We start from the raw sequence: 25,560 nt of genomic DNA on the forward strand, positions 1-25,560 counted from the left end.
AAAGAAAGAAAGAAAGAAAGAAAGAAAGAAAGAAAGAAAGAAAGAAAGAAAGAAAGAAAGAAAGAAAGAAAGAAAGAAAGAAAGAAAGAAAGAAAGAAAGAGGGAAAAAAGAAAAAAGAGAGATTTCAGTTTAAATGCTGGCTTCCTCACAAGAAATTACACACACTTAGCTTAAATTTCAACAAAGCAGCGGCCCAAAAATTATAATTTTAAAAGATATGTTTCTCTCCTACAATGCAAGTAATCTCAGGCTACGACTGGGTAAAATTAAAAGGGATACCCAACAAAATTTTAAAAGAAATTTAAACAGAAAGAATAAAAAAAGTACCTGCACATGCCAAAAAATTACAAAAACCCAATAAATACAGAAATTATTGCACAGTTAAAAGGCTCCACAATTTTTACTGCCTTAATCAACCCTCGGGTTTAATAGAACTTTGTAGACACAGGTTATATTTAAGTGCCAAAGTCTGGCACTGCCAAAGTCTGGCACCTTACCATAGTTATGCTAAGTTATGTTTACGGAGGCAAGTTAGGTCATCTTTTCTCAGTTGGCAATAGTTAAACTGTACAAATAAAATGTTACCTAGACCCCTGAAATTTAACCTAGCGGAGGTGGGGGTGGGGAGGGGATGGGGCGGGGGGGTGCGGGGGGGGGGGGGCCTTAGCTTCTTTCTGCCTGCTCAATTTTGACGTCATTTGTCAGCAAATGTTCTCCATGCCACTTTTTCATGTGTTTCTCCAGGGTGCTGTAAACACTGAAGGGCATCTGGCAAATGTCGCAGCGGTAGACCTCCTTCCCTATCTGGCCATGCGTTTTCATATGGCGCGTCAGCTTACTGCTCTGGGCACATGCATAGTTGCAGAGCTCGCATTTGTAAGGCCGCTCTCCAGTGTGGCTCCGACGGTGAACCGTCAAATTGCTGCAGTTCTTAAAGACCTTGCCACAGTACTCACATGTATCGCTCCTGCGTCCTTCCTTCGAGCTGGGTCGCCCGGGGCCGGGTCCGCTGATGTGGGGGGTGCTGCCTCCGCTGGCCGTGCCGCTGCGCCCTGAGAGCCCCCCGTCCAGCATGTCCCCCGGCGGAGTGGAGAAACGCAGGCTCCCGTTCTCCGAGGAGTGCTCGGAAGAGGTCGCGAAGGGGGATTGTCGGGAGTCTGTGAATCCGAGGAACGGATCCTTCATGAAGTGCCGCGATGCTGCATACCCTACCAGCCACTGGGAGTAAACGTTTTCGGAAGGTATTATCGTTGCTGGTGGCAAGTCCAAATCTTTCTCTACCTTTATTCTTTTAGAGGAATTGTTTAAACTGGGGCTCGTGATAGGTGTTGGCTTGCGGGGGAACAAGTTTGGGAAGGGTTCACCCGGGCCAAAGTTTCTTCCATTGACCGTACCTTCCTCAGTGCGGTCCAGCTCTCCTACCACTGAGTCTTCATCACCCGGATCTCTCTGACAGAGGTCTCGAGGACACAAGTCTCGCTGGTCAGAGGACCTTTTCATGAAGCTACTCCTCTTCTGTTTCTCAGCTAACATGTCGTTATATTGCTGAATGGCACCTAGACTTACATTCTCAATGACTTTTCCCAGGACGAGGGATTTCTCATCTGGCAGCGACTTGGAGCCATTTTCTCGGTTACGACTCAGCTCTGAGTCCATACTGAAGCTCGACTCTGGCCGGCTCTCATTTTCAAGCTCCTCTTCCTCCTCCTCCTCTTCTTCCTCTTCTTCGTTGTCATGGCCCAGGGAAGGATCGCTCTCATTCCTGAAATCTGCCTCACTGGATTTCAGTCCCTCTCCAGTGAGCTCACTTGTGCCTGGCTCAGGAGAACTGGTGGTGGACAGTCCATCATCTGACCTGCCCGTCATGGAGCCAGCTTTATGCATATGCGTTTTCATGTGGCGTTTTAGCTTGCTGGCCTGGGAGCAAGCGTGGTCACAGAGCTGACACTTGTAGGGTTTTTCTCCTGTGTGACTGCGCCGGTGCACGATAAGGTTACTCTGGAACTTGAATGTTTTCCCACAAAATTCACAGGACTTGCTCTTGGCCTGAGGCTGGGGAGGCGTAGTGCTGCTGGGGGGCATGGGGGGCAGTGGTGGGGTGCTCAAAAAAGGTGATTTAGGACTCGGCTGGAAAGGATTCAACAGACGATGCATAGGGTTGGTGCGACTGGGTGAGACTGGCGGAGGGGTGGAACTGTTTCCTGCCAGCTCTCGAAGCCTTCTGGAGAAATCCATCGCTGGGGACTCAATTGCCATGGGGTTTAAACGCATAACTCTGTCAAAGGCACTGGGATGCTGGGCAACTAACCCCATTTCTTCGGCACTAAGGCGATGTGGATCCAGATGATGACGAGGCGGTGGGCTGAACAGCGGAGGCGTGTTTGGGAGCCGACCCTCACCAAAGCCAGGGTGTTCACGCAGGATGGGTCCTGTCATGCGCAAAAGGTTGAAGGGGTTGTTGTCTCCAAGAAAATTCATCAGCGGGGACTGTGCAACAGTCTCTGGTCCCAGAGGAGGAGGGATGGTGATGCGTGGAGTAAGGGAACTGTTTGAAGGGCTTGTTTCCAGGTAGATGCGGAATCCATGTGTGTTCTGGGCATGCTGAAGCAAGAACCAAGCGCTATTAAAAGGCTGCTTGCATGTTGTGCAAATATAGCTTGAAGGCTCATCTTTACCTATAAAAGAAAAAAACAGAAAGAACACTTAAAAAATAATACAGCGGAGAACATTTAAATACAGTTGGCATTCACTTTATTTTGTTAACACACTTCCTCCTTGGCATTTCTGAAAGAAGGATTTAATTGCAACGTATTGACTGATATAAATTGTTGAACAGCACATTTACTCACCGCACTTATTCACTTAACATGTATGACAAATATCACACATACGCATTTGTGCTATATACGTTTACATCCTCTAATTTGCAAATAAAACCTTCTTTTATGACGTGTAAGGATCCAAATCCTTTCATGTGTTTATTCCACAAAAAGGAATTTGTTTCAAGGGATTTATGACTACAGACAAAAACCAAGAAAAATGCAGTGTGGTAGGTTTTACAAGGCACCTGTAAGGACCTTCAGTGTCATTTTCACTCTCTCATTTTATATACTACATGCAGCAGTCCCCTGAGATCTTGCTGAATTTAATTTATACATGCTTAAGTCATGCCAGCACTTCCATTTTTAAAATATTATGTAGCTATTTAGCCACAAAAGTCCTATTCAAGTCAACAGGAGCTTGGAAAACATACCCTTGCATAAACCACTTTGACGTTCTTTTTGCCAAAACACCAAGAAGCCACTCAAATGAAACATCCGGTAATCAAAGCCGACAGCACAGTTGCAATTAACAGTAACAAATGTCGGGCCATGCTTGAACCAGGTCCCAAGAATTTCTGAGCCTGAGCCTGCCCTCCAATGCAGAAATGCTCACCAGAGCCAAAAACACTGTTCTGTTTGCTTTTCTAGCCTCTTGGAACAACTGCATAAAGGTGGAAAGCATTCCTTTAACCTTGATTCAGCTTTACATAAAGGACAGGTGTGGACAAGTCTGCATCACAGTCATAATTTTGCTAGCTAGAAAATTCCGGTCCTGGGCACAATGTAAACTATGTGGTATCTGAAAAAAGCACTTCCCTCCTTGCCCCCCTCCTTTTTTCAATGCCTCTGCAAGACTCTGATAAATTCATAAATATGTGTCAACTTGAAAATCATGATCCAGGATTTGTGTTGTTGTTTGTTTTTAAATGAGTGGGAGGTTTCCTGAAAAAAACTGACCATTTTGGAAAATCAAAAATTAATTCCTTGCTTGCTTGTTTGTTTATGATAGCACATGTTTTGTCTTACAATGGCCCCACTGAACCTAAAGGCACTAAACTTCCTGAAAGCTCAATACTTGAACCAAGCTTCCTTTCTGACCCCTGGTGGAGCCAGGACCGAAGCAATCCCTGATTCAGCCCCTCCATGGGAGCTTAAATCCAAAGCTGAGCTAACAGATCCTTTCTAGAAGGGACACTGCCATCCCCATAAGCCTGTTGCATGAGCTTGAAAATTAAAGTGTTTATAAAGTGAACAGAAACATGTTATCAAAACTGCCTTGTAAAGAGGAATAACTCATAGCAGACCAAAAAAATCCCAAAAAACAGAAAACAAACATTTGAACTTGGGCACATCAAGAGAATCTGATTGAATTCCCCTCTTCTGGCTGTTGCAGGAATGACTGCTGCTAACAAAACCTACAAAACCTTAGACAAGGAGGCTAGAAGATTATCTGCCTACCTATCAGCCTGTCAGTTTATTTAATCTTATCAACCAATATGCATCCATAACAGCATAAAGGAAAAGGCATGTATCAGATTGAGACATATTTACAAAGGTAGGTGATAAATGTGGTGCAAATCTTCATGCACCTATTGATTTAGTAGGGCTGTTGCTGTGGATAGCAGCTTCAAACCCTGATTTCACTGAAGCTGCCTCTTCACAGCCAATAAAAAATGTACACAATACAGTAGACATTTCTGCCTGGCTGATGTGGCCCCCATGCCCTGGCCCCACACTCTGTGTCTGTATGGGCCAGATGCAGTTGCTTTAATTTCTGACAATCAGTATTGGAAAAAAAAGTTTGGGAACTGCCCTTGGCTTGGAAAAAAGTGCCTGTAACTGCTATTGACATTAATGCAAGCCACATACAAACATGGAAAGGAACTGATACATTATCCCTTAAAAATCTACTCAGCACTGAAGCAGTTAGGAAGTTTTATGTCAGCTTTGCAGCCAAAGCAACAGTAAATGCTCCCATTATTACTTCAAATATTTAAATTTCTGTTTCTTACAGAAATATTATGAAAATGTCTAGACCTTTAACTTTTCTTGCACAGCAACATGTGTAGTATAAAAAGTGACAGAAATCACTGAAGCAGACTAAAGTATATAACATACTCTGTCAAAAGCTTTTTTAAACAATATGTTTTACCTCAGCTCACCCTAGAATGGATTTTAATAAAGCCCCTTCCAAAGTGTGATCTAATAGCAAATGAAGTGCAGCATCTTACAAGGTCATATATCTTCAAATTAAAGAGTGCTCTGCACCCTTCACCTTCACTTTATCCACTCTAATTAATCGATTTATTACCCACAGCTGTTCAATTCTTTCATTTTTAAAGTCACAGCATGCACTTTTTTTGTTGTGGGGTTTTTTTCTTTAAAACAATAAAGTGACTGAGTGTCTGTGTATGTGCATGCATTCTCTTTGCTTAGCTCAAGAACTGACAGGAGGAAGAAAGCAGCTGTGTATTAGGTGACAACAACAGCAACATGTTTACTTCAGAAAAGGCACACACGTAAGAAGGAAAATTCCTGAGCAGGCTGAGGATCAAGGCCAACCTAAAACTGAAATGGCTGATTAAAAAAATTACCCTCAAAATGGCAGCTGGCTGGATGCTTGCTATTACATGTTACATGGAACTAAGATATTTTGGCTTGTTTTGCTCTCCAAAACTTCACCTACATGAAATTCAAGAGGGGAAAGTAAGTCCCCACCTTTTTAGTTTTCTTTCAAAATGACAAAATTAGTGCTACTAGTGATCTAAGATTTATATGCTAGCAGCCATAGGTCTTCTCTCCCTTGTTTGTTTTGTTTGGCTTTCATGTTCCTCAGGGCTCCTCTTCAGGAGACCTCAGCACAACAGCAAAATTCACTGTAGGCTACCCGGCTACTTATCTCTGACTGATTCATGAATGTTCATATATTCATACCTATATATATATTGTTTTACAGCCCTCAAAGACGCTCCCCAGACTCCCTATTTAAAAAAAATAGAAAAAAAATATTAATTACCTTATTATCACTTTTGGTTATCTTGCCTAAAAGTTGCCCAGAGCAGTGTAGATGCTCACTTTTACGAACAGAACAATGTCAAAAAGTCTTTGAAGATCCACTCTGAACATTTTTATGTTCAAAAACTTGCTAAATATTTTAAACATGTCCAGAAACAGCCATGCCTTGCTCAAGAATGAGCCTTATATTTAATAAGGCACCTACACTATAAAAGTCTTTGTTATAAGGCTATTTTTGATATATAGCTATCTTAATCCCTTGCCACCTGCACTGAAGTCTGCCTAAATACCCACTTTATGACAACTACCTATATAGGCTTTGCCATATGCAGTCTTTATCACTTTAGCATGTGCTTCACTTTGAGCATGTGAGTAATCAACATCAGTGAAACTTAAGCATAGGCTGAAGTGCTCTGTTGGATAGTGATGAAATTATTCATGTGCTTAGAGTCAAACACAAGCCAAGACTTCATTAATACTGTTCAATGAATTGCACATGGTTTCAATCCTACAGTCTGTAACTAGGCTTGGATTTCAGGGCTGAGAGCTGAAGTATAATTTATTTTTATGGTAGTTGGTAGATATGTGTATGTACAGAGATGAGACATCCAGGTCGCAGCTCCTGAGCAATCAATTGTAGCTTCCAGCTTACAGTAAAGCCAAACAAATACTGCCAGTGTAGACATGACAGAGGTTTGTAGGGCTGAATCCTACTAAGACCTACTAAAATGGTATTTCAGGTATTCAGAAATACCATTTAAAGGCTAGGAGGGATTGTGAAATTAAAGAGAGAACTGGGATAAACCCTAAGGTATGGCCTCATCCAATTCCTAACCCAAAGGATAACAGAGTCATAGAATGGTTTGGATTGGAAAAGACCTCAAAGCTCATCCAGTTCCAGCCCTTCTGTCATGGGCAGGAACATCTTTCACTAGACCAGGTTGCTCAGACTTCCATCCAGCCTAGCCTTGAACACTTCCAGGGATGGGACATTTGTAACTTCTCCGGGTAACCTATTCCTGTGCCTCACCAACCTCAGAGTAAAGAATTTTTTCCTAATATCTTATCTAAACCTACTTTCTTTTATTTCCCTCTTTGTCCTGTCACCATGTCCATATCTATGAATCTATTCATATCTATGCCAGCTGCTCCAATATCCTGCTTCAAAGGCCACCAAATGGAGAGCCTACAATCTTTTTAAAGTCTACCTCATTCCTTCTCTCCTTTACCATCATTAAGATTCCCCAAGTGCCTAATCTAAATCTTTCTTCCTGCAATTTAAGATCTTAGTATATTGTCCTACCCAGATGTACATGCAAAACACAGGAAACAAGTTAGTCTGCACCTCACAGTTATCATCCAACCCAAGGATTTGCAGCTGAACCACTTTGTGTCTTTTAGGATCCCCTTCTCCCAGTTTGATTTGAAAATGTTGAGGGAGAGTTCACTTTGTATTGGAGTAATGAGTGGCCATGTTGACTATTTTCAGTATGAAAAAGAAAGCTGTCTTTCCGATTCGAATTGCTGAGTTCAACTCCCAACAATTAGATCTTGCTGTATTTTTACCTGGGAGATTAAAAATCTCTCTAGTATCTTCTCCTAAACCAGGTCATTATAAACTTTGAACTTATTGAACACTGCTGCCTTTTCTGCATATTATGACAAAAAATGGTCTTTTCCAGAAATATTAAAATGTGTTTCCTCGATTAGTGCATGACAGATTATGTTCCATTCAAAATGTCAATGCAATAAGGAGCATTTTTCTCTTTCATGAACAGCTCTAAACAAAGCTGACTTCAGACCCTGCCTCCCAAATTCCGCCCTTACAGTAGACAGTGAAAAAACATAGGTCAGAACAAGACTAGACTGGGTCTGTAGACATCCACCCCACTGCACTAGTCAGCCTGAATCCCTGACTTATCTGTCCCCTGCAGTCTGACTTGCATCCTTTAGTGATATGCAGATCTTCCTTGCCCAGTTGGTACAGAACTTTATATGTACCCTGGATGCTGTGCGCCTTTACCCTGGAGATAAAAATTTCCCTCAAAATATCCTCAGTTATTCTGGATACCATCAAACAATAATCAGTGTGAGATAAGAACTGTTGAGAATTCATTATTTTCTGCTGAGCTACAGTGACATCCAGTGCCTTATGAATCCTCCCCTCAGCATGCCTGAGTAATTCCATTAGCGGTAGCAGGGAATGAACTCCCCCTCGTTTTAATCACCCACCCATAACCCCTGCCAGGACTGCAGTGAGGACCTGCAGTCAGGTCCATATAGCCACTGCCATTCCTTACCTCTGGCAGTGCTTTCCAGATAATGCTTCTGGTTCCATTTTACAAAGTTACAACAGCAGCAATAAAAAATGTTAAGGAATTTTAATGTTGGTTTACTGCACCTTTAGAAGTTCAGGAAAAGTAGAAACTTGCAAGCTTTAAAGAAAGGACACCTTTTATTGTAGCACTCAGAAACAGACATGTATCAGGTTCCTACAATCTTTCCTCCAATATTACTCTCTTCTCCACCACTTGATTTTTAATAAACATTTAAATAATTACTCCTTGTTATTATGATGGTTACCCTAATAATATCAATAAAGGTAGCATGGATGCTCCATAAAAAACACACCTTTAATTGAATTATTGTTAAATTAAAATGCTATAATGGAGAACACAATTTTAACCAGTCTCCTTATAAGACCAGCTGACATTAAAGAGAAGGGCATTAAATACTGGAAATATTTAGTGTTGCATGGTGAAAAAAATATATCGTCATAAGTGGTTTGACAGATGACCCAGACAAGGGCCAAATGCTTTTCAGGTGTCTGCAGTGTTGATCTGCTATGTGACCTATATCAGCTCATGCTTAGTGCTTGGTTTGGTCTGCAAAAATATCTCTAATATATTGAGTATAGTATTCAGTATTTATGCTGAAGGGGTTTTATAAGCTATATTATAACTTTAAATTTTCCAAGTTAGCAAAAACTTTTACTCACCTATGTTTATAACAGAATAAACATTGTCTGAGCAGACACAATATTGAGAGTTTTACCCTCCCTCCCTGCATTCACTGAGCTGTTTGGAAGTGCTGCTACCTCAATTTCAGAAGGACTGACAGTCTCAATAAAAATTAAGTCAGAAAGGTAAAGTGGGGTCCAAGTCTGGGTGTGAATCCCCCCTGCCAGTCCAGTTCCAGTCACTAACTTTAAACAACAGACACAAAAGTCCCATATCTCTTTCTACTTCTCTTAATATTAATTCTGTTTTGGTGGCAGCAAGAACTGAAGGTGAAAAACGAGCACAACTCCATCCCTAGAGTTAGCACAGTTCTTCCATCCCTATACTCCCTCATCTAAAGAAAGGGCTCAAGAGAGTCTTGCAGCACATCCTGCTGAGGGTTGCAGGGACTATCACCAACAGTTCATAAAGTTAGTGTCAATTGGAAGCTAAAGCTGGTATTTTATGACTTAACAAGTCGCCTGCAGTCTCACAGCCCACGCACCTCCAATTCTACGCTCAGATAAACAGCTCTGGTCTCCTGTAAATCTCAGCCAACCTGAAGTGCATCTCAGTCAAGAAGAGCAGATGAAGGTTTAGGTGTAAAAGCCCAAGCATGAGGGGCCACAGGGCCTGTCATCATCTGGAAATGGGGAATCAGGATGAGGCCAGTGAGAGGAAAGAATGTGACAAGGAAACAAAAATGAAATGCTTTTAAGAGGTGGATGGAAAATCAGGGGTGTCTGAAGAAAGAAGTAATCGTGAGGCGTTACTTCTCAGTTACAGAATCCTATTTCCTCCCATACAAGGCCCTGTTCTCTTTTCCTACCTTGCCTCTTGATAGCCTATCTCCTCCAGTGCCATCTTCAACACAAGAAAAATCACGACTTCATGCAATATTCTTCTCCCACACACTGCCTGTACGTTTTACAGCTTTCCCCATCCACTTTCTACCTTGACTAGTGAGACTGCAAGCTCTCAACAGAGATTATGCAAGAAGCTTTATGCCAAGAGAACCTACACACCCCACAGGACCCTATCGTTCCCTTCACTGATTTTGATTAGTGATGTGAATATTCTTGAGAGCATTTTCTACCTGTTGGAAAATATCTACAGTAGTACTGGTTGACACAAATATTAAAAAATATTAATATTACACTACTGTTAGCAATGAACTAATAATTCTTCCTGTGCTAAAGTCAACTGCCAAGCTCTAGTTTTGGTGGATTAAGTGTGACCCCACTTTTGGGAAACTATTTTATTTTCTGAAGCCATTATAGCAGTGTTTTTTTCCTGTTAGGCAGAACTGCAAATGATCTCTTTGTCACTCTTGTAATAATAAATATCTATTTTGCCAAATTAACTATTTTATTAAATTAGGGGAAAACCAAATGAATTAATTACCAATAGAGAGTTGAGAAGTCAGACTCTCATGCTATCTACAGCCAACCTTTCAGAACTCCAAGAACAAAGAGCATGAATCCTTGAAAGTCTGAGCAATATCAAGCTGATACACCTTGCCAAACTCTGATTTGAATTACCCTGCTATGAATTCAAAGTAGCTGTGATGATCACCAATGCAGACTTTTTCAAAATTTTCCAGATAAACCATACCAGGTTGTCACTAACAAGCATCTTGTTACATAAATATACCAAGTTGCAATTCATTTGGTTTTTTTCATTGAGCTTTCCCCAGAAGCATATTATGTGTCCTCTCTGGCATTTATACTTATAAAAAAGGAGGAGGCTGCAGGCAGACTACAGCCGTGCATAACACAAACAGATGCTTCCTGCTTCTTAATGGACATGGGCGACCTTTGGCTGCAGCAGCTTGCGTTCAATGGTCCCATTTTCTGTGAGACTTAATCATACCTCAGATCTGGACTGCCAGAGTCCCATAAATGAACCAAATGCACAGTTCAGTTTAATTTCTAGTGCATTACAAAATGGTCATATTATATTTTTAGGTATAAAATGTCAATAGGCATTTTGGGCAACTTCCTTCTGGATGTCCAATTTCTCACTCCTTAAAAGAGCTTCTGGCTTAGTGGAAGTTAATGTTCAGCCTACAGAAGTGTAAGAAATGCTTTCACTTAGTGCAGAAAAGGAAAGAAAAATGGGTTGCAGAAGTTGGAACTTGTGACACGGATTTTTACCCAGAAGCACCATTTAAATGGAAGATAAAAAACATGTTTGTCATCTCTGAACACCTTCTCCTAATTGGTGTTAAATCTAAAATGCAAAGGCAATTTATAAAGCAGAGGAAGGGAGAAGTGTGAAAAGTAAGGAGCAAACAGGAAAATCAATATTAAAAGATCAATAGTGAATGAGTTAACTTTTAAATTAGCCCTTTGTGATACAACAGTTTCAACTAACTCCACCTTTAGCATCTAAACAGCTTTGTGTCTTTTAGATAGTTCCTTTGAACCTAAAACATCAACTAGCAGACTGAACAGATGTTTTACAAACCTGCAGCATAAAATAAGTGAAAACTAACAGCTAAAATAGGGACAATGATACAGAGGGGCACCGTACCCACTTGTGAGATTAAAAGACCATAGGACTATCCATGGCTGGTGGTTTAATATATAGGATCCCATTTACAGCACTCATGAAAAACCCTTGTACTGCTCAAGGACACTTTTAGGCCTTTTCTTTGCATAAGGTATTCAAATGCATTTGAAATAATGTCAGTCTTTTCTACAACATATGAAATATGCCAGCAGCTTCCCTTTAAATCGGTTTCCTGTAAGCAGTTTTGTTTGAAAACTGGCAAGTGCTGGGATTTTTTTTTTTTCCCACAGACTTCTAAGGTGCCATTTTCTCATCTTACAGTCAAGAATTCTCAGTAATCTGAATAGGAACTAAATGGAGGGTACATGAAGGAAATTGTCCATGTCATATAATGGAAAAACAAAGAGTAAATTAGAAAACAATAAAAAAAGCCAAAGGGTGAAAACAAATTTTCCTGGGATTTTTTTCCCCAGGAGTACTTCTGTCTGTTTTACTACAGCTATTTCTTAAGGGTATTAGGTGTCTATTCATAGTTACTAAATAAAATAGCATTTTTGTTTTAATTCATTGTTTCTTTAACAAATGCTAACTCCCATCTCTGCTTCTTTAAATCCACAAAATCTCCACATTCAAGCCTAAGAAGTATTGTAAAGGCTGTAAATCTTGTTTTAATGGAATGTACATTTAGCTATGAGGAGATAATTGACGTTATGGAGGGCCTAGATGCTGAATTATATAGGTTATCTAATACAAAGGGGACTCATTACTGAAGCACTACAAACAAGTAGTAATATATGTATATTGTTCTGAGTGGCGTTATAGCAAAAGTGTTCAGGTCTGCAGGGATTTATAAAACACAAGAAAACAGCAGACATGCACTTGTAAATTTGTCTCATTTGTCTCTGAAGTTAAAGGTTATTCCCTTGATCTGAATTTGTAATAAAAACATGCTAGACTAAGGTTTGTAGAGAATGTTTGAATATGTAAATTGTGTATAATGATAGGCAATTATAGGGTAAAAACTGGACCTTATGAATGTTAGAGAATTGCATGGAGCATCAAAGTATTTTCCTTCAGATGAAATATTTATCTTTTATGCATGTTATAAGCACTTTTTCAAAGGTATTCAGCAACCTATTTGAGCAGAGAGTTGACAAAAATCAAACCATTACAGCCAGCTAAGACTGTGGGCTTATGCACAGGAGAAGCCGCAGCTTTTTACAGAATATACATAATAAATCTCTTGAACTAATGGTTCTGGAGATGGATCCTCAAGGACAAGTTCCACTGATTTTCACTCCCTTAGATGAAAGCTGGTCAGATGTTCCTGGATTTTTTTTAAAAAGATATGGGGGTGGAAGTGTAAGGAGGGAGACTGCAGAGAATAACTAGGTAAGGATGTGAATTTTCTTGGATTGATTCAATGAAGCTCCATTTTCCCTCCAGTTTGTTGGCTGCTGTTTTCAGGGAATAATAATAATATTAAAAAAAAAGGATGCTCCATCAGGATAGAAAGGAGTAAAGCCAGGAGATGATACTATAGTTTATGCTACTGAAGATAAGGTTTTCTCCTTCTCTGAGCACGACAGTCTGTTCAGGTTAACCAACTGCAGTGTTAGAATAACTCCAGCCGACTTGTCACAGAGTACAAAAGTCATCAGCAACTGAATGTTCTTTTCTGCACCGCAATTAAGACGAATCAATACGACGTGCCACAAATGGTATTTTACTCTCAATAAGAACTCGGGCTGAGTTTATTCAGAATATTTTAGCGCTTCCCCAGGGGATTTTGGTCCGACGCAGATGGCAAATAAAGTACTCAGCCTAGGGCTAGAGCACATTATGCTAATTCTAATGTCAGATGTACTTTAATATACAGCTCTATTTAATCACCCCATTATTTCACATTTCCATATGAAAAACCTGCGGCACTTCTGCAGAGCTTTCACTCTGCGACAATGCCAGCTTCCTTCAACTAGCTCACTGTGAAAGAGAAAAGAAGACTGGTCATTCTCGCCAGTCAAAATGTTACAGTTTCAAAGTTTCAGTATTCCTGAATTTAAAGTGGGTCTTCCAGTGCAATTAGCAAATCGCTTGGCTAGAATGCTGATATGTACAAAATGCTAAGGAGGTGTGATTGAAAAAAAATAAAAATAACAGCCCTCCCTTTCCAGCTCATCTGCTCACGCATGCAGGCATAGGCAGGCACGTACCTCAAGCCCGCTTGCAGAACAGTAATAATAAAAATAATGAAAATATTTTCATAGTGCAATTCAACCAATATTCTCAACACTTGTCACTAAAACGTTGCTATTCCCGGCTGCGTGGCTTCCGTTACTCAGAAGAACAGACATGGCTGGCACAGCTGCCAACCTACAGATGTCTCTGAATAAAACCTTCCTTGTGTATCAATAATTTTTGCCTGCAACGAACTACACCTCTAATTAGGTTTTAGAAGGCACACACCTTCAATATGGGCCACTACCCAAATTATCTGCAAATTTACCTTGATGCCCCTTCTCTTGAATGCAAAATGATTTAAAACTGGATTTACATTGAAAGGAATGAAGGAAAAGACTTTGCTCTGGAGCAGTTTTTCAAGCCATGTAGGCTCTCAGTGTGCAGACAGGGAAAGCAGAAGCAGTTCTTGGAGCACCTCTTCAGCATCCAAGCTTCCCCTTCTAAATAATTCTGTGAAGGATCCTTAATTCAGCAGGCATGTACAACCACCAGTGAAATGAGTTGCATGGTCTCAACAAAATCTTCCCTCTGTTTGGCATAACTGGGGCTGCATGACAACCAACACTGGTCCTCAGCAAGAGCCAGGTCAGGCCTAGATTATACAGAGCTGTTATTAAGGAACGCATGAAGCTTAAGTCGATAATTTTTTAATCATTTCATTAAACCTAAAACATATTTCACAGGAAAAAAAAATGTATTTAGGAAAAAATATCCTTTTTCCTCTTCCAACCACCCAATCTGCATCCTTTAAAAATTGTTCAACAATGCATGCAGCAGCCAGCACCTGGGGCCAGATCTCACCTGGTTTCACTGCTATGCAACAACATTTAAAGACACAGAACTGCACTCTGTGCCTTGACACGACATATGCCACGACTTCCCTGTCCTAATTTGAACACAGAGGATGATATCCTTCACAGTCAAGGCAGAAATGATTACATTTCAATCTTTCTTTTATTTTCATATGCACACACATATCTAAATGTATGTGTGCATGTATGCATTTATTTGTGTTTATACATATATAAATATATTATTTTGTCTCTGTTAGACTGGCTATGAGTACAGCATTATGCACAAAGGAAAAGGGCAGCTCTGGACAGGGCAGAGTTCATCCCTCCTTAGCTACTTAAACTAGACCTTCAAACCCATGATCTTACCATGGGAGGAGTATACGCAACAGTTTCACCTCGCTGGAAGTTTTGTCTGAATGTTAAACACACCCCAAGCTGATTTAGTAAATTAGGGTGACTTTAAGATTTGTTTAAAGTGAGGTCTGTCACTCTGAGAATAGTTAAATTAAAAAAAAAAAGAAGATTAAATGAATGTTTAATATCCCAATGCAAAGCCCACCAAAGTCAATATGAATCTTTCCACTGGCTTCAATGGGCTCTGGAAGCAAGTCTTCTTCCACACTGGGATTTGTTAGTCTCAAGACACTGTCTTCAGTGTAGGGATAAATCTGGTTGTGGTGGTGTAGTTAAAAGAAGATAACTGATTTCACAGCAGCTACAAGCCTAAAGAACTCAACTGTAAATATTTTAGAGGAATAAATGGAGACACGAATAGTAAAGTATCTTATGTATCTTTAGTTAAAAGGAAAAGCAGTTGAAATATATGAAATACATAAACTGAAATTAATCCTTGGCAATTCTGTTGCTTTTTCTTCTGCTGATACTATGTTGATTTTTGGAAATAAAAAAAGGACAATAGCAGTTCGCCCTAGGTCTGTCCTATTTCTTTAGCACACTTTAGATAAACTGCATTCTTAAACTGCATTTTTAAGAATTCTGTTGCTACTAGCAAAACAATTCTTAATAACATATTTTTTTCTTGAAAATACACAAATTTGTGGAATTCCATTTAATTTCCATCATTATGGAAATTTTTGAATGCCAGAATCTTTGCAGACACATCTGCACTAAAGGGTTCCTACAGGACTCAGAAGTCCTGCAAAGGAAAATCCAGTCTGAGTGAACAAAGAAGGAAAATGAACAGAAGATTTAAAAGCCTAAATGGGGAGGGGGCACAAGTGGGGGGACAAGGGAAGGAGGAAGGTATAAAATACTCAGATGAAAATAAAACCGATTAATTACAGAGGTAGGGATCTTGAGGATTGCTCTAGATAAAGCAGTTAAATTGCAATCTATGACTATGAAGTTGCAAAAGATGAATCTCCAATCATACTTCTTGAAATGCAAAGATAAAAATACTACTTCTGCTCCTTAAATAATAATCCCTATCTTGGCTAAAAAAGAACATCCTAAAAACTTCATATTTTATTTCTATACAATCCAGATTGGTCACCTAAGAGCAGCATAATTAAACAATGCTAAGCATCCCAACCCCTCGGAGAATGTGCTGCTTGAAAATATTTTTAGAACAATCACTGTAGTAATTCTTCTTAGTTGTAGAAACACTCCAAATCAGAAAGTCAATTTTTCCTCTATTTGCAGAAGTGTGCTGGTTTTCACTGGAAAGGCGCCTGTGTTTTGTTTGGCTGCTGTTCATATACTGCCTTGGCAGGATTTCCTTGGATTGCTTACAGTGAACATTGCTCTTGCATACAGTAGCACTCCCATTTTAACCGTCCCAGCCACACGTTTTCTAATAACACACGGAGAGCTGCAAAATCCCTATAAGCACAGCTCTTTAGAGCAGCAACAGAAGGGGGTGGGGGCGGAGGACCGGAGAGGGGGAGGCTCTGCCCGCTCAAAATCCAGCGCTGCAAACAGAGGAGAGTCCTTTTAAAAACAACCAGTGTGAATTGTGTTTAAGGAGCAGCTTTCCAGGGAAAGAAAAATCATCTCCGAGAAGATTCAGCTGATTCACCGAATCTGAGCTGCACAGGCTGGGCTCTGAGCATCGCTGAATTGGGTCCTAAGCACTGTTTATGTGCTTTCTTTTTTTTTTTTTTTCTTTTTTTTTTTCTTTTTTATATTTTTCCTGCCCTTCTGAGGGGTGTGTGGATAGCTTAATAATTTGTAGGATTACCTTGTATTTTTGAGACCCTGCACCTGAGCCCGTGTTCCCTGTGTGCCCCAATTTTTTGCCACATCTTGGAGAGGCTGGGGTGGATGGGGAACACAGGGCTCCACTGTGAAAACCAAACGGGCAGGAGAGATGAAAAAGAAGGACATCTATCTCGCTGCAATAGGAAACAAATGCAGCATTTCTACCTAGGGCTGAGCAAGAGAAAAAGCCAATAACAAAACCGTTATTCAGCTCCGTGCCCTTTACAAATAGGACTGACTTGTTAGTGGACAGCTGCGGCTCAGCCCCCCTCCACACCATTCCAACTTGCTGCCTTTGCCACCCTGCTTTTGGAGATCAGCAGCAATTTGCATCTCCATGCATCTCATTTCTCATTAAGTAAGTTGATTAATTTGGGCGAGGGAAGTTGTCATTCAAAAAAAGCAGAAATTTCCACTTGCATAATTTCTGCCTTTCAAAACCGGCTGACCTCCTCCCCACCGATCCAGCCCCCACTTCACACCTCTCTTTCTCTGGGTCCCTTTCTCCCCCATTCCCGCTCCCTCCCTCCCTCTTTCCCTCTTTCTCCCTGTTGTTTACAAAGGTTTCATTATGTTTTCAACTAATCAGAAAGGCCTACTAATACACAATTAACATGTGACTATAAAAAAATAGCTTCCAGAAGAAGGAAAAGTAATTAAGTAGAGAATGCTTTTCAGTAAGTGCTTGCTTTAACCCATTGTCAGAGAACAGAGTGTAGGTTAGTCCACAATGGATGGAACAGATGCCAAGGGCGAAATGTTAAAAGCAAATAAAAAAGGGCATTATTTTCTTTGGGAATAATAACTATCAACGCCACAAAAACGTACATCACATTGAAGTTGTTTATATCTGACCTCCTCCTCTTTCCTACACTTTTCTGAAGTGCCTTTTCTGCCTTTTTCATAAAATAAATGCAAAAATAAAGTTATCATTTATTGCATCTTTGCTTCCAAAGTGACAGGAAACCAAGTGTCCTGGTTTCAGTTGGGATAGTGTTTTTTTTCTTCCCAGTAGCCAGCACAGAGCTGTGTTTTGGATTTAGAATGAGAATAGTGTGGATAACACACTGATGTTTTAGCTGTTGCTTACCCAAAAGACTTTTCTTCTTCTCGTGCTGCCCTGCCAGCGAGTGGGCTGGGTGTGCACAAAAAGCTGGAAGAGGAAACAGCCAGGACAGCTGACCCCAGCTGACCAAAGGGATATGCCATGCCATACGCCCTCATGTCCAGTATATAAATTATGGGGAAAGCTGGCTGGGGGCTGCTGCTTGGCTATAGTCTGGGCATCACTCTTTTCATAGTAAGCAGTGGGTTTATATTCACATCACTTGTTTTTCTTCAGTTTTACTTCTCTCTGTTTTTGTTATTTGCATTTTGATTACAATTTTTCATTATTCTTTTTTTTTACTTCAATTATTAAGCTGTTCTTATATCAACTCACAAATTTTCTTACTTTTACCCTCCTGATTCCCTCTCCCATCCCGCTGGAAAGGAGTCAGCAAGTGGCTGTGTGGTGCTTAGCTGCCAACTGGGATTAAGCTCAGCGACACTGAGTAATCACCATCACTATCAAAATAGCACAACACTGTAGTTTATTAAAAAGATCTTACTTCAAAATATTTTAGGCCTGAATGTACACATAAACTAAGCACCCAGAAAAATCAGTAGGAATTATGCCCAAGTAATGACAAGGGGTGTTGAACCCTTCTCAAGATGGGCTGTGTTATTACAACACAGGAACTGCAGGAAACAGTTTTAAAGGATGTAGTGTTTGCAACACTTCAGTTATTAACTTTAGATCTGTCTGTTGACACTGTCCTCAGGCTGAGAGCTGCCACACAGGTTGGAAGCCTGAGGACACTAGCATATATATGTGTGTGTGTATGTGTGTGTGTATATTGGGGAGGGCGCTTTAATGAAAGTGTTATCTAAATAGATTCCGCTTTTTTTTTTAACTTTTTTTTTATCAAGGGATTGTCAAAATATGTCCAAATGTTCCCTGTGTTCTTTATGCATTCAGCCAACCTCCACAGTAAAAATGGAAAATTATTTATTCCTCTATATGTGTGTCCTTGGAGTGTTTGGGATATTTTTTTATTTCTGTTCCCCTCCCTTATATGAATTCTAAAGCAAACAAGACTTAGTTGTGTAATTTCAAAACCAAATTCTGCAAGGGGCTCAGTATTTTCAGCAAGATATTAAACACCATTTTGGTCCCACTGAAATTAAGTGAGAGGTGTTGGGAGGAATAGGTCTTCCAAAGTCACAAAGGACTACATGCAATAACAGCTCCTTTTCCTTATATTCCTCCCCCCAACCCCATGAATTTATATTCCAAACTATGTATCACATACAGAGTATTTTTTACTATCCAAAATCCCATTAGTTTCATTGGCACTTTAGGTAATAAGATTTGCATGGTAAAAATTCCATTTCTATTAGATTGGGTCCATAGGACTCACCAGCCTGATATGATTGTCAGAGGAAAGGGAGGATGTGTGGGTTTGTTACAATATGAGGATTTGTCCACACAGAATTTGGCACCAGTTTAATCAAAAGGACTCAGTTTAACCAGTGCAAACCCCACTGTAGCCGCTATTTCTGTCAGCTTAAAACTGGCTGTATCAGGAAATTTCTCACTGTACATTTATATAGGTATGCTAAAACAGGCCAGCTGAACTGCAGTGGCAATCAGTTTAAATAATCTATGCCCTCAAGTATTCTGGATTATCTGTCTGAAGACTCCTTTAGCTAAACTAGTAGAAGGAGGTGTTCAGGCCTGACACAAATGATGTTTCACACAGGAGCGAGAGGTGATGGCCTCCTGGGCTGGCTGTCTCTTTCTGGACAGAGTGAAATCAGTGAGAAACTATCAGCCAGACGCTGCTGCTCTTGCTCATGTAAGAACTAAACCCTCTGGGTCATGCCCACAGTCAGGAACCCATTTTCAAGCATGGCCACCAGGTGAAGCTTAGGGGAAAAGCTTGTGAACCAAGGTAGAAAAAAGTTCACAGCTAGACCCTGTCCAGACCTCCTGGCAATCAATGGTTTAGAGCACGATTGATCAGTCATACTCAGGCCTGTTCATTATTCTTAGCCCATAGGGCAACCTGCAGCAATGAGTTCCACATCTCTATTTTTTGTGAACAAAAAACTGCATCAGTTTTTGGTCTGCTGCCTGATTCATGGGGTATTAAACACGGACACTTGCACTGTCAAGTGCAACCTGAGCAGGTCACAGCAGCAGACCATCACAAGGTACTCTCTAGAGATATGGAGAGAAAAATCACACTGTCTGCTTTTACACAATTCTTACTCTATTCTTTCTTATTGATCCCACAGGAGACTGAATTGTAACTAACAGCAAATGGAAAACTTCAGGACCAGGCATAAGTCAGATATGGTAGCTCCTTTCCAGCCCATCCCTCCCTTAGTTTGTTTGCTCTTGATTTGTGATTGACTAAAGAGTTTCTTGTCTGTTCCTAGCTTTATTGAGGCTTAAACAAAGGAAACATATTCACAAAATGCTAGGAGATGGTTTTGTAAGTACTTTGCTGAAATCTGGCAGTTTTCCACCTCTTAAGAGCACTCTACGACCTGAAAATGAGTCATGGTCTGGAATTTTTTTCTAATACTCATTTCACACACAGTTCTGTTACCTATTATTCGTGGCTATAGCTCTCATTCTGAAAATACACCTATGTGTAGCACCAGGCTGATACTGAAGTCTCTTTGGCTTCACCGACTTTGAAACCTCACTCCAAACCTTCTGAAAATAGGGCCTGGACTGTTTTGCCTTTATCACTCAGGCAGGTGTTTAACCCTACACAGAAGTTATTTTCTAACCAAAACATCATGGCACACCAGATTTACAGAAAAATGCAGTTGGGGGATATGGGATGCAAAGCAGGAAGAAGGGCCCTGGACATGCACAAATCAGACAGCAATCAGGCTGACTTATAACCAGAATTTGGTTGGAGACTCCAGATAATCATCCAGGAGTGTCTGACAGGGGACAGATAGTGAGGCTAGCAAGGAATTGTTTGCAGATCCCACTGGGGTACAAGAAGAAGTAATGAGATTTAATTGGGCTACTGACAGTATAGGCTGATTATCAGGAAAATATTTCCTAGCTCTGAGGCCAGCAAATCCTTGCAAGGAGCCCCAAGATGCTGACATCTCAGACGAGGAGGAGCACTTCAGAGCACACAATGATAATGTCCCATTGCCAAAGTCAGGCAGCATTATGAAACAGGCACTTTCTGCCTTCTAAATTTACAGTTGTGATTCACAAAAATGAATTGGGTTGATCCAAGCACCTCATTTAGAAACACTGGACTCAGCATGAGCTGCACACACCCCCTCCAACCTCAACAGAGTCTGTGCTGTATGGGAGCCTCAGTGTGCTCTAGAAATGAGTGTTATCAATATCAGTCACTGAGAGATCAGGTCAAAACTGTTAATATCTCATCAGTCACGCGAAATTCATCTCCTTTCCAACACACACCTACAGATTTATTATTAGGGTACTTCAACTCTTTTGTATTTTTAAATCAAGCTGATTCACATACTGTAACATTCGTTACATAATTAAAAATATATGATGGTAAAAGGTTTTTTCTTAACTCATTAGGAAAAGCATATGATATATATTTATAAATTACATATTATCATCTTTTTAGGCCTAATGATGTGTGCTGTCTCAGGCAAAATGACCTGTTACTCAGGCTAATTGATGCCATTTCATAGCTACAAGCACGAGGTATTTTTATCTAAGCTTGGTCAATTGGCTCTCTCCATTAAACATGTACTTGGGGTTTTGCTAGGAAGGAGGATGGGAGGGAAACAAGATTGAACATTTGAGTCAATATTTATCCCTTTGTCAAGATGGATGAGGAATGGATAAATCTGGTGTATATGCTTTGTCTGCTGAACCTGGCAACATGGACTCTGCTCAGCAGACCCTTCTAAGTCAACAAATACTTTCCCAATTAACTAACAGGGAATTCTAGGTATGAGGCAAACAAAGTCCTGACTGCTGCAGTGAATAACATGAACTTTCATGAAGACAAAATCAACTCCTCCAAGAGGTGAGATAAACACTCAAGGTAATTTAAGTGTTGGAAGAAATAATAAAATAATTTTGGGGGTGTCAATCCAAAGATACCAGTTTCTAAAGTCACTTTCTTCACCTAAGATCCCCTAGAAATAGTAGCCTTCAATTCTTCCAAACCCCAATGCTCCCACAGTTGTTCTCAACTGTATTTGTATGTTTTTTTTAAAAGAAATTGGAGTAATGCATAACTCTTGCCTTACTGAAGACTAAAATGGAACAGAGGCATGAAACCACCCCTAATTCTCTAACCCTCAAAGCATAGAAAAGGACTTGTATCATTTTAGTCCTCAAATCAAAGAGGACCTAAATCAAAGTGGTCACTCCTGCCTCAGCCGAGGGCTCTGACCTTCCTCAGAGTCAGGGAGCATTTTGTCACTTTCCCTGCACAGAGAGGGATTCTCTGAAAACACAGAGCAGCAACTGGTGGAGTCTGGAGCCATATTGCACAGAGCTCTGCACTGCCAGCTCTCCCTCTCCTGGCTACGCCGGTGTGTTTGTGCTTGGCTCTGGAGCTGCAGGCAGACCGAGCTCCTCCGCACGCCCTGCTCTGTGCTGAGCAAAGGCCATGCCCGTGGCATGCACGGCTCCAGCAGGACAGGGTAGGGCTGGGAGGCAGCATGAGGACAGCAAAAGGTAACTGCCACAGAGGTACTGCCTGTGACAAAGCCACCAGGCTCTGGTGAAGGAAGGCAAATGGTGGCTAGGGTGACATCAGAAAGCTGCCCAAAGAAAAACACTATGGAGCTCTATTGAAGATACAGGGAATGAGAGAGCTGCATGTTCCCCTTCAAATCTCACTCTGTGAAACACACAGTCCATTCATATCTTTCCTATTAATTATCCATCCCTCCTTTGCCAACTTCCCCTTTGTTTTACCTCCTGTTATCAAGCTCTCTTATGGGAGCTTCTGTTTAATTTTTCCACCACGGCACTACAAGTCAGAAACTAAGCAGACCAAATTTTTGCCCTATTGTAAAACAACCGGAGCCTTTTACCAGAGATAAATGTAGCCCTGCAGGCACAATAAGATGCAACAGCATGGTATATGGAAAGATCTGATTTTCATTACTAGAAGGCTAGACAGTGCAGATATGTGGTGATTATTATATAATCCACACTTCTATAATGGACAAACAGGAGTCAAACTTGTGTACTTCAGTAATAAAGGGTTTACAAATGGGCCTCTTCTATTCATGTAAATAGTCTTCCCCATTTTATTTAGATCCATCTCCTGTATGATGCACTGAGCTAACAGGCAATCTTCAGTTGCCACCTCGCGTGTCTGCATTGCATAGTACAATTCCTCCTAGTTAAATATCTCAGGAGAAGCAGGAAAACAATTAAAACTAGAAGGTAATAAATGATGAAGAAGCCTATGAACAGCATGCTGGCCCTCTTCCCAGTCTTCATTCATGCATCAAAAAATCCCATAGCTCTGAGTCTTTGAGAGGGCAGCTGGGCAGTAGGGATGTCCACAGTAATATAAATGGGAATTAGATATGATCAAATGTGCTCATTGCATTTTCAACAGCACATGTAATATTCTCCCCCCTTCCCTCCAGTTCCCCCACCTCTCACCCTGCTACCAGAATAGATGACTAATGATCCTGTAACCAAGCAACGGGGCAATTGAAGAGTTTCAAAGTTCCAGTACATGATAATTTAGCTATGATCATTTGGGTGATCAGGCTCTGACTGGAGAACCCATCCCTGAGTTAAATACCTCTGCTCTCTCCAAATAGTTTTACCCTGGCAAGGGTTTGCAAGGATTGGCGGAGGTAGAATTTTGTCCTCAGAGCTTGGCAGCTCTGTTCATTGCTTCTGCTGCTCCCTGACACACGCGAGAGGATGACGACCACAGAGGAAATGAAGATGCATCTACTTGACAGTCACCTGCATAGCAGCAATGGAGGCAGCCCAGTTAATACAACCATTGTGAGACTCCATCAGTGACACCCCAACGAGATTTCATCCCCAGTGAGCAGTGCTCATCAGTAGGTACACTTAGCACAGTTTAATACACCGCTGTTATTGTATTTTTTTTTTTTTTGCATAACACAAGAGCATTATTTATAAGAATTAAGTCGCTGAAAACATTTTAAAATACCTAAATCTTTTTCATGGGTCTATTCTAACTGCAGTAGTCCTTTCCACTGGGGAATGTATTGTGAGATAATTGATTTTGATGCCACCACGTGTGCCCTTGCTTTAGACTCAGGACACATAACTCACGTGGGTCAATTATCTCATAGTACAATCCCCAGTGGCAAAGTCTATGGCATGAAAAGATCCTATGCTAGAAAAAGTATACCATTATCACTGGCTGGCATTTGTTTCCAAAGAAAAATGTATTGCTAAAATTGTTTATTGCTGGTCCACGTATACATGCAGATAGAAGTGTGTGTATAAAATATATATTGAATATAAAAGCAATATGTTGAATGTTTATCTATTTGTACATATATGCCTGTAACTCTCACCACTACAGCATCTTTGATGTAGATGTAGAAAAATACAATAATGATTTTTAACTCTTGCCTTGCAAAGAGATTATCTCTAGTAAGGACATTCAGCTCTAGTCATTTGAGTAAACAAGGCAAATATCTTTAAAAGAAATGCAGCCGAGATTCTGCTAATTGTTTTTAAACTCTGAGCTATTAAGCCTTCTCAAATCCTGGACTATCCTGATAATACTGAGTTAGCATTCGTGTATCATCCTTATTTGCCAACTAGCCACCACAGTTGAAAACTATTACTAATAAAACTTAACTCTATCACATTGACCCAAGATTAAGTTTTCTGGCTGATCACTGAATGGGGGTGGTCAGACATACATCTGTACATCTCCATTTAGCCACAGAGGCCCAAAAGAATGAGGCAGTATTCTAAAGAAAACTAGTCATAGGTAACTAAACCCCCCACAAAAGACTTGGCAAGCCACCTTAAGATCACACTGCCAAATTCCAAGGGAGTGTTTCCAATCCTCAGTAAGTAAAGAGGCTAGATTCTCTGGTGACACAGAGCCTAAATCAGTATCAGGTAGAGAAAATTGGTGCTTACAGTGGCATCTTTACCAGTTTGGGATTCTAGGCTGAGCAGTAAAAGATAGCTTGCAGAGAAGGGGATATGGCAGGAAAATCCATCAGCTGGAAAACATCACATTCCTTTTCCTCAGCTCAGGTGCTTGGTGCCTCTCCATAAGCACATTCGGGTTCCAACCTCAGGTTTTAAGTTACTTTCAATTTCTGACCCCAGGTGAATGTTGAAAGTATTCACATCTTACCACTTACAACTCCCATTGTTTTTTACCACCTTAAGCCCACACCATATAGCCTCAGCCATTTGAATACCAAACCTCAAGTCAATGTCAGTCCCAGTGAGAGATTTGCCAGAGGGACTGAGATCTGCCTTTAAGTGAAGACAGCAGAAGAAATTAGGAAAACTATCTTGGGAATGTGCAACACAGGAACACTTTAAATCTAAATGAGACCTCTCTTCCTTTTCAAAGCCAGGCTGAAAAACAGAGTTTCAAGTAAGAAAACATACACTTTGGGAAATTAAGAGGTTAGTGCAGATGGAGTTTTTAATCACTGCTTCTTAGTGTAGGTTTATTGGCCACTGTTAAATAGAGAAAAGAATGCTTAGCAGAAATCATCTTCAGCACGAAGAGCTTCAAACCTGGAACTATTAACAACCTCTTCAGGGTAAATAATTACAATAAATAAATTCACCCTCTTCGTCCATGTTAGAATTGCTGTGGCTATGAATAGTGTAAATAGGGTGCAGGGTTTTGGGTAGTAACCCTGCTCACCACACTGGTCCTTTTGAACTTATTGTA

General features: G+C 40.6%; 1 protein-coding gene across 4 annotated transcripts in view; it reads right to left on the bottom strand.

Moving 5' to 3' along the window:
• Positions 1–664: 664 nt before the first annotated feature.
• Positions 665–25,560, bottom strand: part of BCL11B (BCL11 transcription factor B) — a 90,656-nt gene continuing 65,760 nt past the window's right edge. For all 4 annotated transcript variants that reach the window (XM_059474254.1, XM_059474252.1, XM_059474255.1 and 1 more), the window contains one exon: positions 665–2,676. In XM_059474254.1, the coding sequence (XP_059330237.1) occupies positions 665–2,676 (2,012 nt within the window). The remainder of the gene's footprint in view (positions 2,677–25,560) is intronic.

Source organism: Ammospiza nelsoni, chromosome 6, assembly GCF_027579445.1.
Source record: "Ammospiza nelsoni isolate bAmmNel1 chromosome 6, bAmmNel1.pri, whole genome shotgun sequence".
Classification (NCBI taxonomy): Eukaryota; Metazoa; Chordata; class Aves; order Passeriformes; family Passerellidae; genus Ammospiza; species Ammospiza nelsoni.